Raw genomic sequence first — 13,683 nt, forward strand, 5'->3', positions numbered from 1 at the left:
CAGTCACCACAAGACCCCTGGACTCCAGGCTCTTTCTACTTTAAGTCAGAGAATTTTAACTTGGCTTTTTGAAATTGACGTCGGCAAGAATGGAAAAAGAAGCTGGTGACTCTTCAGGCTGCAGAATGAAAAACTTCCACAAAAGTAAAACAAGCTGAAGCAGCCATTTATTCAAGTTGTAGAAATGTAGCAAGTACAGCCCCTGTCTGTAGATCCTTAGCAGAGTTGATGCCTTGAAGCGATTGCGCACATGGTTACAACTAGTAAGGGACACAGGAAGTGATGAGTATATAAACTTGAAGGAAGGGGCAGATAGAGAAGGGGGAGGGCCCCGTGACTCCCAGTTCATTTTTGTTGCTTGGTGCTAGGAAAGCCCTTGATCAGATCAGGCACTGAGTGCTTTTGTCTTTCTGCAGATGTTCCCACTCCCTCAGAAGGACTCCGGGACACCTACCACCTCTCCAGGTTCAGTCTCCACACAGGGCCTGCACAGTAACCATGGGGATGGTCTGGAAGGAGAATGCTCCGGAAAACCAGACCAGAAGCCGCTGAAGCTCTATGGAGTGGGTGATCCCACTGCCATGTTCTCCTCCGATAGCCCCTACCTGTCCTCTAGAGGAAGCATCATTAAATGGTTCTGGGATTCAGCAGAGGAGGGCTACAGGACCTACCACATGGATGAGTATGATGAGGATGAGAACCCCAGTGTGAGTGAAGGCCCCCTTCCCACTGGGACACAAGAGAGCACGGGGGGTGGAGGGGCGGGTACCCCACCTTGACCAACGGGGCAGCACACAGCTTGCTATTGTCATGTTGGAGTTGTGCCCCTTTGACTCCCAACGGGGTGTCTTATGTTGCTCAGAGAGGCCCCTGTATATTACCTGAATCAGAAAATGGCCCATTTATAATTAAGGGAACCTTGATTTGTGAGGGAGGAATTCAAGAACCATGGAGTGCTCTTATATGGATCCTGATCCACAGCCCATCGACTATCCAACTTTAGATCTGGGACAGAACTAGGGTTCAGGTTGCAACTGTTTCACTTTTGGGTTGTGTATTCTTGAGCTAATTACTTAATGTCTTTGAACCTCAGTTCGTCTCTATAATGGGATAGTAATACCTCCTCTATAGAACTGTCACAATTAAATGAGATCAGGTATGTAAGTTACTAGCACAGTGCTTCCACATAGAGCATTCAATAAATGGTAGTTGCTATTATTATTAATATTGCCTGCCCCAATTATTATAATTTATTACTAGTAATACCTTCAGAGGGTAGAGAGCTGTCACGAATAACCCTTTAATAATCTTTATTTGTTGAGCATGTACCAGGTGCTGACACTGTTCTATATACCAGGGTTACAGCCGTGAACAAAAATAAAGTTCCTGCCCTCATGGAGTTTATAGTCTAGTATGGGAGACAGACATACATATATATATATATATATATATATATATATATATATATATATATATATAATATGTTGGGATAAGTCTTGTAGGGAAAAATAAAGCAGGGTAATAGGATAGAGACTGGTGGGGTGGACTGGGGATATTACTATTTTATGTGAGGTGGTCATAGAAGGTCACTTTAATATGGTGACATTGAAGCAGAGACCTGGAAAAAGTGAAGGATTGTATTAGTTATCTCTTGCTGTGTAACAAAGGACTCCCGGTCTTAGCAGCTTAAACAAACAGTTCACAGTTTCTGGAATTCAGGAATCCGGGTGGTGCTTCAGGCTAAAGATCTCCTGGGAAGTTGCAGTGAAGCTGGGGCTGTGGTCTCATTTGAAAGCTTGGTAGGGTGGGGAGATGATCCACTTCCAAGCTCACTCACATGGTTGTTGGCAGGCCTTGGTTCCTCACCACGTGGTCTTCTCCATGGGGCTGACAGGGCCTCTTCTTGCGGTACAATGACCCTTGTTCCCATTCCTGCCAGAGCACCAGTTTACTGTGTACATTCTTTCATCCTGTAAACTGAGGCTTTTAAGAGATACAGCGGTGTCTTGGGCATGTATCCAGCCTTCAGGGACTTCCCATCCAGTGGGGGAGATAAAGCCTGTACATCAGACCCTGTGACCTGGGACAGAAACTGACTAGTGCCGTAAAGGGGGACAGATAAAGTGCTTTGGGATCCAGAAGAAGAAAAGATCCCTTGCAGGTGGGATTTTGAGGAAGGCTTCCTGGAGGAGATGGCATTTGCACAGAGCTTTAGAAATGGGAAGATAGGATCAGGGAGCCATGTGGAGGGCATGGCTTGAGCAAAGGCCAGGAGGGGTGGTGGGAAGGGCGGGATTGCAGAGAGCTTCGCTTTGCTGCCTTGGTGCGCCCCCCGGGGCCTTCTGATAGCACCCTCTGCTGTGCTCACATGGCTCTGTACCTCTCACCTCCAGGGCATCATTAACTTGGGCACCAGTGAGAACAAACTCTGCTTTGACCTGCTGTCCAGGCGGGTAAGTCCCGGTGCACCTCTGGGTGGCATCCCCAGCTGCAAGGGGCTGTCTTCTCTGGGATTCCTTGGAACACTTCCCCCAGAGAGCCTGCTGCTTGCTTCAGCGGCCTTGGGGACCACTTTCCCTCCATCTTGGGAGAGTCACTTCCCCACTGTGATCCTCCTTCTTCACTTCCTCTGGCTCTTTCCCTCCTCAGTTCCTCCTGCTGGCTGGGGCCCTGCTCTCAGGGGGAGATACTCGGTGATGTGTGGTCAGTATTTAACAACTGGCCCTGGGAGAAAGGGGCCCCTGATCGGTAGCTTTTCTGATTCCCATAGTGTAAATGCCCCCACTGTGGCCAATATCAGGCTATTGCCGTGACATCACTGCATGCAGAGCTGGGAAGAGAGGTGCAGGGGCACCATCACGTGGTAGTCCCACCATGCAGACACATGGACGGAAAGGACCTCCAGAGCACAGATGAGAGCAAAGTGGAGTAACATAGACAGGAGCAATATTGTTTGAGCACTTTTTACCTTTGTTTTTACTGTAACTGACTTACATAATTTATATGTATAGTTTATATAATTTAATTTTTGAAAATGGTACAGTTTGCAAAATTCCTGAAATCAGATTTCTTTCTTTTATTTATTTTTTTAAATTGAAGTATAATTGCTGTACAGTATTATACAAGTTTCAGGTATACAGTAGAGTGATTCACAATATTTAAAGGTTATACTCCATTTATAGTTATTATCAAATATTGGCTCTATTCCCCGTGTTGTATAGTATATCCTTGTAGCTTATTTTATACCCAGTAGTTTGGATCTCTTAATCCCCTACCCTTATATTGCCCTTCCCTCTGCCTGCCAACTCACAGATAGAGAAAATAATCAGATTTCTTGAGCTGGTGTGAGCCATCTCTAGTAAACTGCTGGAACTATCTGATGAATGTGTCTCTCAAGGCCTAAGAGTTAGAGTTTGGAACTGTGGAGAGAGTGATCCTTAACCCAAAGGAACATATTTCCAAAGGGAAACATCTAAGCTGCAAGGGGAGAGGGGTGTAGGGAGTGGGGTTGAAAAGTCTGTTCTACCCAAAGCCAGCTCCCCACTCTAAGGCAGCTCCGCGCCATCCAGTAGAAATAAACTGTGAGCCACGTATATAATTAAAATTTTCTATTAAATAGTACAAAGAAACTGGTAAAATTCATTTTCATCATGTATTTTATTTAGCCCATTGTATCTAAAATATGGCTATTTCAACATGTAATCAATACAAAAAATTATTAATGAGATGGTTTGCATACTTCTTTCATATAAGTCTTCAGAATCCAGTGTCTCAATTCAGGAGAGTCCCACATAAGAGCCCCATGTGGCCAGAGGCCTCTGGATCGGACAGTGCAGTGCTCAAGGACGAAGGAGAAATGGAAGAGGCTGGGGTTATAGACACGTGCCTCATTCCCTTTCTTCCTTTTGGTTCTGCCGCCCAAGGCTTCTGCCTTCCCTCGACTTTGTGGGTGTGATGCCCTGGGAGTCACTAACCCAGCACCCAGGCAGGGTGGGGATGGTCTGGAAATGGCCACATTTTCCAAAGTGTGAGGTTGAGCTGAGCCTGCAGGAAGACAGTGGCCTGAGTCCCTCCATGACTTAGAGCCAAGACCGAGGTAGGGCACCTAGTTCTGGGACCTCTTCTGTCACCCCGTTGGAGGAGCTGAGGTGCGCGGTCTCCTATCGCTGCCTCTGCAAATCCACCCCTCTGGTTTTGTTGGGCGGCGGTGTTGTATAAAGAGCACTGGACTAGGAGTCAAAAATTCTGGTTCGTCTTAGCTTCGCCACTGGCCGGTGCTGTGATGTTGGCTGAGCCACCTGCCTTTTTTTTTTTTTTTTTCGGTCGTGCCGTGCAGCTCGCGGGATCATAGTTCCCTGACCAGGGATTGAACCTGGGCCCCCTGCAGTGGAAGTGCACAGTCTTAACCACTGGACCGCCAGGGAAGTCCCACACCCGACATTTTTAAGCCTCAGTTTCCTCATCTGCAAAATGGGCATGAGAATGCTGTCCCTGGGCTGCCCCTGTCTCAGTTTCTCTGATAAGCAGACCAAGCCCTTGGCTTTAGAAGCCCTGGTGCTGCATGGATGCAGGTGGCAGGGCTGGCCCTCACCATGAGTGTGTGCGTTCCTCAGCCCTGCTCTCCCCTGTCTGTCCCCAGCTGAGTCAGAGCGACATGCTGCGGGTGGAGCCGTCCCTGCTGCAGTACCCTGACTGGAGGGGACATCTGTTGTAAGTAGCACCTGTAGGCCAGTGGTTCTCAACCCCAGGGCGGTTTCCTTCCCCAAGAGACAGGTGGCAATATCTGGAGACATTTTTGGTTGTCGTAACTGGGAGGGGGTTGCTCCTGGCTTTTCTTGGGTAGAGGCAAGGGAAGCTGCTAAACCTCCTACAGTGCCCAGGACAGGCCCCTCCACAGGAAAGAATGATCTGGCCCGAAACATCAATAGTGGCGGGTTGAGAAAGCCTGCCCTAGGCTGAGGGCCTAGTCCTGGAGAGCTGGCAGTCATGGGGTCTCCTGGAGCATCTGCAGGGAACTAGTGCCTCCTGCCCATCCCACCCCTGCTTAGCGGCTCCCTGGCTTGGTTTCTCTTGAGTCCGAGGAGTGGAGAGGGCCTTCAGGCCAGGAGCCTTGTCTCCAATTTCTCAGTAGCTTTAGAGGAGCCAGAATCAGCTTAGGAGGAGATGGTTGGGGCCTTCGGCTGCTAAGATGGGAAATAGTAAGTAAAACTAATAAGAGTTTATATTTATTGAGCACTTGCTAGGGCCCAGATGCTGTCCTAAGGATTTAGTGCTGGAGCTGGACTTGATTCCAAGAGTAATTCCAAGCATGTGCTCTTATAATAATTAGGATGGTGGCCCTAGAGACTGACCACTGGGCTTGAGTGTGGACTCTGCCACTAACCAGCACGTAACCAACTCCTTCAAGCCTCAGTTTTTTTGTCTGTGAAATGGGGATAATAATAATAGTAGTTGTGTCATAGGGGTTTTATGAAGAGTAAATGAGGAATATTCTCTAAATAACACCTGCATAAGGTAAATGCTTGTAAATATTGGCAATAACTATGATAATAGTTATTGTTATAATAATAATTATATTATCCTACATTATATTATATATTTTATTATATTAATGTGCTATTATTACTATTAATATTAGCTAGATCTGTATAGAGACTGTTACTTTTTGATATTCCTGCAGTCTGCTGATTAGGTGGGGTCAGGTGTCCTAGAACTACTGGAATGGAAGTTTCCACACATGCGGGTAGTGTTGGGACCGAGCAGGGAGGTGGGTACCAAGGAGCGGAGACAAATAGTGATCGTATTCCCATCGTGGGAAGCAGAGAAGGGTAATGGCAGCTGCCTGAAGATTCGCCAGAGGAGCTTTGGGATGGACTTGGGGTCGGAGCCCCTCTGACAAGCACTGCCCATCTGTCTGTCTGATCTCCAGCCTCCGGGAGGAAGTGGCCAGGTTCCTGTCTTTCTACTGCAGGAGCCCCGCACCCCTTAAACCAGAGAACGTGAGTAGCCCCCTCCCCTGCTCCTTCCTGATCTTCTGCCCCCTCCCCAACTTTCGGCTGGCCAGGGGTAAGGTAAGGTCACTTAGTTTTGATTTGGAATTAGGAAGACCCCCTCCCTTCCTTCCCCTCATCCTAGATATTTAGAGTTTGGGTATAATTTCTGCCCCGCTTTGTTCCGTGGCCCCTCTTTGCCTCCACACCTTCGGGCAGGACTCTGAGTGACCAGCTCCCTCTTCCTTGCTCAGTTGATCTAGAACAGGGTCCCCACGCATAAGCCACACAAATGGACTTGGCTGTTAGTCAGGAGGGGCCTGCGGGTATGACCTGGCCCTCCCTCTGTGCCCTCCTGGGTTAGAGGCTGCAGGCCCTTGCACCCTCCTGGGACAGATTCATCTTTGTCCCGTGGATGTGTCACCCTCAGGTCGTGGTTCTGAATGGCTGTGCCTCTCTCTTCTCCGCTCTGGCCACAGTGCTGTGTGAGGTGGGGGGTAAGTAGACCGCAGCCCATTCAGTGCCAGGGGCTGCCCTGTGCCTGCAGTGTCCCTAGCGGCCTGTCCTCGAGGCCTGCATCAGGGTACTTTTGCCATAATAGACTGTTAGACCACAGGGGGCTTAACTAAGGGGCCTGACAAGACACCAGGGGTTGGCAGTTCCAGGGGAAGTCAAGGTGATGCCAGGGTTCTGGGCCATTTCTCTGTGACGACCTCATGTGACAGCATGTCCTAAAGCAGGAAGAGAGGGAGGCTGTGCTGTGCCTGTCTCTTTTTTACTGGGAGGGAGGAAATGGGGCTACTCTTTCCTGGAAGAGTCCCCGCAGGGCTCCCCTTGCATATTTCTGGCCAGGACGGACTCACAAACCCATTCCCAAAGCAGTCCCTGGCGAAGGGGAAGAGAACGCTGGTTGGCTTAAACCAAACTTGCTTCATCCCCCAGGGCTGGGGGAAGGTGCACCTTCCTTGGACTTATTGCTGGTCATAGCTGAAAAGTCTGGTGCTCTCTTAGCAAGGAAGAAAACTGGAATGGCTGTTGAGTGTCGAGCCAGCAGTGCTTGCTGCAAGAGCCATGGTCAAATCAAGGACGTATTGACCATAGTCATGGTCAGGGGCTGTTGGTTGCCAGGAACAGAGACCCACTCATATTAGCTTAATTAATAATCATAATTTAGTAACGTTTATTGACCACATACTACGTTTCAGGCGCTGGCCTAAGGCTAGGCATAGTCTGTCATTTAATCCTCACTCTAACCCCGATGAGGTAGGTTCTGTGCTTATTCCCATTTGACAGATGAGGAGATTAAGGCCCAGGGGTTAAGTTACTTGTTAAAATAACACAGAGAGACGTAATAACCAAGTTTGGAACCCTGAATGGAAGATTCATCACAAGGATGTAATAGGCAATTTCCTACCCGTTCTAGAACCATCAAGAGTAGAATTAGCGTCACACTCTCTGTCTCTCACTGGCGTGTGCAGTCCCCCTCCCCCGCTTCTTATGCAGGCCTCTCTCTGGACCCTGCTCAGCTCTGTTTGGCCCAGGTTGTTGGCTCAGCTCTGACTCCACAGGACCTTTGCATTCAAGTGCATGTTCTCATCTCACAAGGATCTGTGCTGCTTGGAGCAAAGTCCTGAGACAGAGAGAACGTGATGGGTGTCTGGCCAGCCAGTGCATTGGCTCCTGGGGTCATTTGTCTACCTCTGGCCCAATCCCTGTGGCCGGGGGAGGGAACATGTAGGGCAAAGTCTGCCCCTTCCAGAGATGCGAGGCGGGGGTGGGGTTGTGCTGAAGGGAAAGCTGGGAAGGGAGCAGCTTGACCGATGCACCCTCTTCAGAGCTGGAGGAGCACCTTTACTCTGCCTTAAGCGGACCTTGGGCGTCATCTCATCAACCCCTGTGTCCACAGCGGGAGTCTTCTGCATGACACCCCCTCGCCACCGAGCGGTGTCAGCCTTTGGCTTCAGTGCCCCCAGCGGGGGAGCATTCACTCCTCCAGAAGCAGCACATTCTGTCTCTGGGCAGTTCTGTGTCTTGTCAAGTTTTCCCATTTGTCACACCCAGATCATCACCCTGCAGCTTCGACTCCTGTTCCAAGTCTGTGCTTGCAGTAACCCAGCATGTCGTGTGCTTCCGAGGGATCTAAGCTTCAGTTTCCTCATCAGTAAAGTGAGGATAATAATAGGACTTACTCCACAGAGTGATTGTGAGGATCAAACGAGATTAAAAATATAAATATTTAGCACAGATCCCCATGCATATTAAGTGCCCGATAAATGGTAGCTACTAATTATTAGAAAAGGGACTCAGTGGATCCCAGCTTTAGAAAGGGTTTGGGGAATTGAGAGAGGGAGCGTGTTCCCCAGATGTTCCCCAAGCACACTGAAGGCTTGGAGAGGCGTGGGGTCAGTGGACGGGGGTCTGGGTGTTCCGGCCAGAGGGTGACGGGCCCTGGCCCACTCCTGCCCCCAGAGGCTTTCCTGATCCCTGCCCCTTACTACGGAGCCATCACGCAGCATGTGTATCTCTATGGCAACGTCCGACTGGTCTGTGTCTATCTGGACAGTGAGGTAAGAGTTCCTGGGACCCCAGGTTGGACCTGGGCCTTCCTGTAGGCCGAGATGTTCCTCTGTCTGAATTTGAGGGTAGAAATGAGAGGAAGTCCATGCCGAGGCCTCTGGGGTTATGGCTGAAAGGAGAGTGGAGCCTTCTGCTGGCCACGGCTGCCCTTGCCTAGGTGCCCTGGGGACACCCAATCTTCCACCTCTGAGATCCCTGGGGTCGATGCAAAAGCCAAGGGCAGCCCAGGGAGACCACACCGGAATGGTGGGGTGAGAACGGGGCAGAGCAGACCTCAACATGGAAGCCCACGGACCCCAATCAGTGGACCTCAGGGGGCTCTTCCCCAATCCTAGGAGCCGTGAGGGTGTCCCTGATGTGATGGGGTGGGTGGCAGTGAGAGAGGAGTGACCCCCCTGTGTTTTTCTGAGATTGTTCTAAGAGGAGGCTGGAGATGACAGGGGTAGGAGAGGCCCCAGCGTCCAGGTCTGGGGGGGGCGGTCACTGAATTTGGCTGGTGGCCCCAGCGTCCAGGTCTGGGGGAGGGTCACTGAATTTGGCTGGTGGCCCCAGGGTCCAGGTCTGGGGGGAGGGTCCCTGAATTTGGCTGGTGGCCCCAGAGTCCAGGTCTGGGGGGAGGGTCCCTGAATTTGGCTGGTGGCCCCAGCGTCCAGGTCTGGGGGGAGGGTCCCTGAATTTGGCTGGAGGCCCCAGCGTCCAGGTCTGGGGGGAGGGTCCCTGAATTTGGCTGGAGGCCCCAGCGTCCAGGTCTGGGGGGGGAGGTCACTGAATTTGGCTGGAGGCCCCAGAGTCCAGGTCTGGGTGGGGGGTCACTGAATTTGGCTGCTGGCTTTTGTGGATCTTCTTCCAGGTCACTGGGCTGGAGACACGCCCCTTCCAGCTCACAGTGGAGAAGCTCGAGATGGCGCTGGAAGGAGCTAATTCTGAGGTCTGGGGATCAAATTAAACCCAAGGCTGGAAGGCGGGGGGGCCTGAGCAGGGCATGGACCCCCTTCCTGTGGCTGATCTCCTGGGAGTAGTGGTGGCACTACGTGATGGGGACGGGGGGTAGGGTGGTAGCATGGAACCGTTCTGGGGGTCAAGCGGGAGCCTGTCCATGGAGGGCTTCCTGCTAGAGAAAGACTCTGAGACTCTCAGTGTACAGAGAATCAACTAGAGAGCTTGATTAAAAATACTACCCCCCCGGGCTTCCCTGGTGGTGCAGTGGTTGAGAGTCCGCCTGCCCATGCAGGGGGCACGGGTTCGTGCCCCGGTCCGGGAAGATCCCACATGCCGCGGAGCGGCTGGGCCTGTGAGCCATGGCCGCTGGGCCTGCGCGTCCGGAGCCTGTGCTCCGCAACGGGAGAGGCCACAGCAGTAAGAGGCCCGCATACCGCAAAAAAAAAAAAAAAAAAAAAAAAAAAAACCTACTACCCCTCACTTCTCCCGATTCTGACTCAGCAGGTCAAGCATGGAGCTTAGAAGTCTGTGGTTCAGCAGTCTCTCTGGTGATTTGGGGAGGTGGTCCCCCTCACTCTGAGGGGATCTGAGGCCTCCCAAAGAAAGGCATAGACCAGCAGCCCTCCAGTGGTTCCTGTCCAGTCCACTTTTCAGAAATCTGTCAATCTGTTGTTTTTTTTTTAACCTTGGTCATAAAATCCATATATGCCCACTGTGGGAATTTTAAAAGTACAAACCGCCACCCATAATTCTACCAACAAAGGCAACTTCTACTGGCGTTTGGGCATATTTGTCTCTGAGCTTTGTTCTCTGCATTTGTTCTCTTTTATAGCTGATACGATGCTGCAGATATAATTCTTTGCCCTTATTCGTTTCGTGTTGGGTGGTGAACACATTTCCCTGGGATCTGGCCCAGTGGGACCGTGGGGCCTTGGGGAGGAGCTGAGGGTCTCCTGTCCCACTGATGGTTTCAGGGTGTGAAGGTCAAAGGCCTCATCCTCATCAACCCCCAGAACCCTCTGGGTGATGTCTATTCCCCAGGAGAGCTGCAGGAGTACCTGAAGTTCGCCAAGAGGTGAGGCACCCCACGCTCACCCCGTAAAGCGTGTGACGGATCAGGGTTCTGATGTGAGCTTTGGTTCAGGTCCTGTTACCCCCTTTACCCCACTGTGGGTTTCTACCTGCTTTGGCCCTTTCTGGCAGTGGAGTCAGGGGGTAGGGGTTGGTGGGATGCTACTTCTCTCTTCCTTTTTATAACAGCAGCTGCTATTATTGCCCGCTCTAGGGGCCCCGCCCCCTGCTAAGCACCCTACATGCTCCAGCTCATGTAATCCTCCCAACGACCCTATTAGGTACAGATACTGTCATTATCCCATTGACTGCAGCTTAGAGTGAGGGGTGGAGCCAGCCGTGAATCTGGGTCCGCCTGTACGTAACTGTCTTGCACTTAACTGTGGCTGGAGGTGCCCGAGGGCTCCGCCTCCCCCGTCCCCCCACATTGCTTCAGAATCCCCACTGTCATCTGCCTTGTGTGTGCACGGCTTCTTGTTTGCTTGAAAGAAATAGACAAAAGAAGGGTGTTCCTGGAAAAAACAAGTTTGGTAACCCTGGGCTAAACCGTGGTCCTTCTGGATTTCCGATTCACCGCCATCCCACCCTGGGGGATGCATTTGGTCTACCAGCCAATCCCTCTCCTCCCCCCGACCTGCCCTCCAGGCATGAGCTGCACGTGATGGTGGATGAGGTCTACATGCTGTCTGTGTTTGAGGAGTCGGTTGGGTACCACAGTGTCCTGAGCCTGGAAAGGTGAGCTGACTCTGCCAGTCCCGCACCCCTCCGCCCACCCAGGACAGTTCCCCTTCCTCCCAGCTAATCCTACTGTCCTCAGGTCCCCTAACGAGAAGAAGGGAGGCTGGGCCAATCAGTGGTTTTCAGATTGTTCTGTGGTGGTTCTGAAAGCTCCAAGGAGTGGTCTTAGGATTCCTTGAGGGAAGGCTGGGAGGGTGGGAAATGGGCCTCCTCTGCCGTTTCCCTCATCTCCAGAGTGGCTCCATTTTCACTCATTCACTCATTCATTCAGCAGATACTTCTGGGGCGCCCTGCATGTGCCAAGCCCTTCCAGCTATCGGAGCTTTTTCATTAGATGTAGTTTGAGTCAAGAACGTGTGGCCGGAACACCTTTGGAAACAGTTGGATCGGATCATCTGTAAAATCTGCACATCTGGCATTTAGGGATTCTGACAGTTCCTGATACTCGTTGAGATCTTTCAGCCCTGCTGGGTCCTTTTGTTACCGGAAGGGGGACCCCTTCCAGGACCCGAGAGTGGGCTCTTGTCTAACACTCCGAAATGAATTGTCTGAGGAGACACGCGTACTGACAAAGCAAGAGACTTTGTTGGGAAGGGGCACCTGGGTGGAGAGCAGGAGGGTAAGGGAACCCTGGGGAACTGCTCTGCCACGTGGCTCGCAGTCTCAGGTTTTAAGGTAATGGGGTTAGCTTTCCAGGTTGTCTCTGGTCCATCATCTTGCTCGTGCCCATACTTGATCCAATTCAAGGCCCTTCCTGGCGGTGCGCACATCTCTCAGTCAGGATGGTTTCCCGTGTGAGGGTTTCTGGGAGGTTGGTAGAACATATTATGGGCTGGCGTCTCCTCCCTCCTTTGGGCCCCTCCTAAAGTCTTCCGGCTGGCGGTAGCTTGTCAGCTCCATATTCCTTAGCAGGACCTCTTGTTGTGAGATAACTTGTGCAAGTGGTGATTATCCTGCCTGGCCAGGGTGGGTGGTTTCAGTCAGTGGTTCCCGAACGCTTTCCTTTGCTCTGCTCAGGCAGTCCTCGCGAAGCTCTGCCAGGTGGATGGCACGTAGGTTGTTCCTCCCCTTTGCATATGGATTAGGAGAGTGAGACTCAGGGAAGTAGGGATTTGTCACTTCCTGTGGGCCAGACATTATGCTGTGCTGGAGATGCATCAGTGAACAAGAAAGATATAGACCCTCCTTATGTGGAACTTGTCTTTCTAGCCGGAAAAAAAAACATAAAAAAAACCCCCAAAACTTTTAGCAACTAGATGCACAGCTAATCGTTTGATTATTGAAAAGCAGACGTCTGGAGAGCCAACAGAGGATCTGCTTGGGGTACCAATTGGCCTGGTGTACTGGGGGGGGGTCAGAGAAGGTCCGCTTGAGGAAGCGATGCTTGAACTATGCTCTACGTCAGCGGCTGGCAAATATTTTTGGATCAGATGGCAAATATGTTAAGCTGTACAGGTCATATGGTCACTCACTCAGCTCTGCCATTGTAGCATAAAATCAGCATGGGGGCTTCCCTGGTGGTGCAGTGGTTGAGAGTCTGCCTGCCGAGGCAGGGGACACGGGTTCGTGCCCCGGTCTGGGAAGATCCCACATGCCGCGGAGCGGCTGTGCCCATGAGCCATGGCCGCTGAGCCTGTGCGTCCGGAGACTGTTGCTCCGCAAAGGGAGAGGCCACAACAGTGAGAGGCCCGCGTACCACACACACACACACAAATCAGCCATGGGCAGTACGCAGGTGGGAGAGCGTGGCTGTGCCCCCTTAGAGGTTCGTTTACAAGAACAGGCAGCAGGCTGTAGCTGGCTGACCCCTGCTCTAAAGGATGTGTAGGAATTGGTGATTCAAGAGATGAAACCAGACTCATCTGTCTCCTCATTTGTTCAACCAAACATGTGAACTCCGACGGGTCTGCGTTGCCTCTGTTCCCACCCTGTGCTCTCCGCAGGCTGCCTGACCCCCAGAGGACCCACGTGATGTGGGCGACCAGCAAGGTGGGTTCCTGGCTGGCCTTGGGGGTGTCAGGGGGAGGTGAGAGGGCAGAGAGGTGGGTGGAACCGGCTTCCTCTGGGAGGGATGTCTGCCTCCCACAGTGCCTTTCTCCTTCAGGACTTCGGGATGTCTGGGCTCCGCTTTGGCACGCTGTACACAGAAAACCAGGACGTGGCCACTGCGGTATCCTCCCTCTGCCGCTATCACGGCCTCAGTGGCTTGGTCCAGTATCAGATGGCACAGCTGCTCCGGGACCGTGGTGACTGCCTGGGCCTGGCCACCTGAGGATGGGGGAGGGTTGTAGTCAGACTGGGCCTGGCCAGGGGTCATGGGTGCTTCTCCCATGAGATGAATTTAGGGTGGTGTTTGAGAGTGCCAGCT

General features: G+C 51.8%; 1 protein-coding gene across 8 annotated transcripts in view; it reads left to right on the top strand.

Moving 5' to 3' along the window:
* Positions 1-13,683, top strand: part of ACCS (1-aminocyclopropane-1-carboxylate synthase homolog (inactive)) — a 35,382-nt gene that overhangs the window by 1,187 nt on the left and 20,512 nt on the right. For 5 of the 8 annotated variants that reach the window (XM_033860496.2, XM_033860494.2, XM_033860493.2 and 2 more), the window contains exons 2-12: positions 417-707; positions 2,394-2,453; positions 4,640-4,710; positions 5,930-5,999; positions 6,421-6,487; positions 8,460-8,557; positions 9,418-9,495; positions 10,481-10,581; positions 11,223-11,312; positions 13,259-13,304; positions 13,420-13,561. In XM_033860496.2, the coding sequence (XP_033716387.1) occupies positions 417-707; positions 2,394-2,453; positions 4,640-4,710; positions 5,930-5,999; positions 6,421-6,487; positions 8,460-8,557; positions 9,418-9,495; positions 10,481-10,581; positions 11,223-11,312; positions 13,259-13,304; positions 13,420-13,561 (1,114 nt within the window). Of the gene's footprint in view, positions 1-3; positions 145-416; positions 708-2,393; positions 2,454-4,639; positions 4,711-5,929; positions 6,000-6,420; positions 6,488-8,459; positions 8,558-9,417; positions 9,496-10,480; positions 10,582-11,222; positions 11,313-13,258; positions 13,305-13,419; positions 13,562-13,683 lie in introns of all 8 variants that reach the window. The other 3 variants (XM_033860497.2, XM_033860498.1, XM_033860499.1) reach the window with 2 other exon arrangements.

This window comes from Tursiops truncatus, chromosome 8 (genome assembly GCF_011762595.2).
Source record: "Tursiops truncatus isolate mTurTru1 chromosome 8, mTurTru1.mat.Y, whole genome shotgun sequence".
NCBI classification, from domain to species: domain Eukaryota; kingdom Metazoa; phylum Chordata; class Mammalia; order Artiodactyla; family Delphinidae; genus Tursiops; species Tursiops truncatus.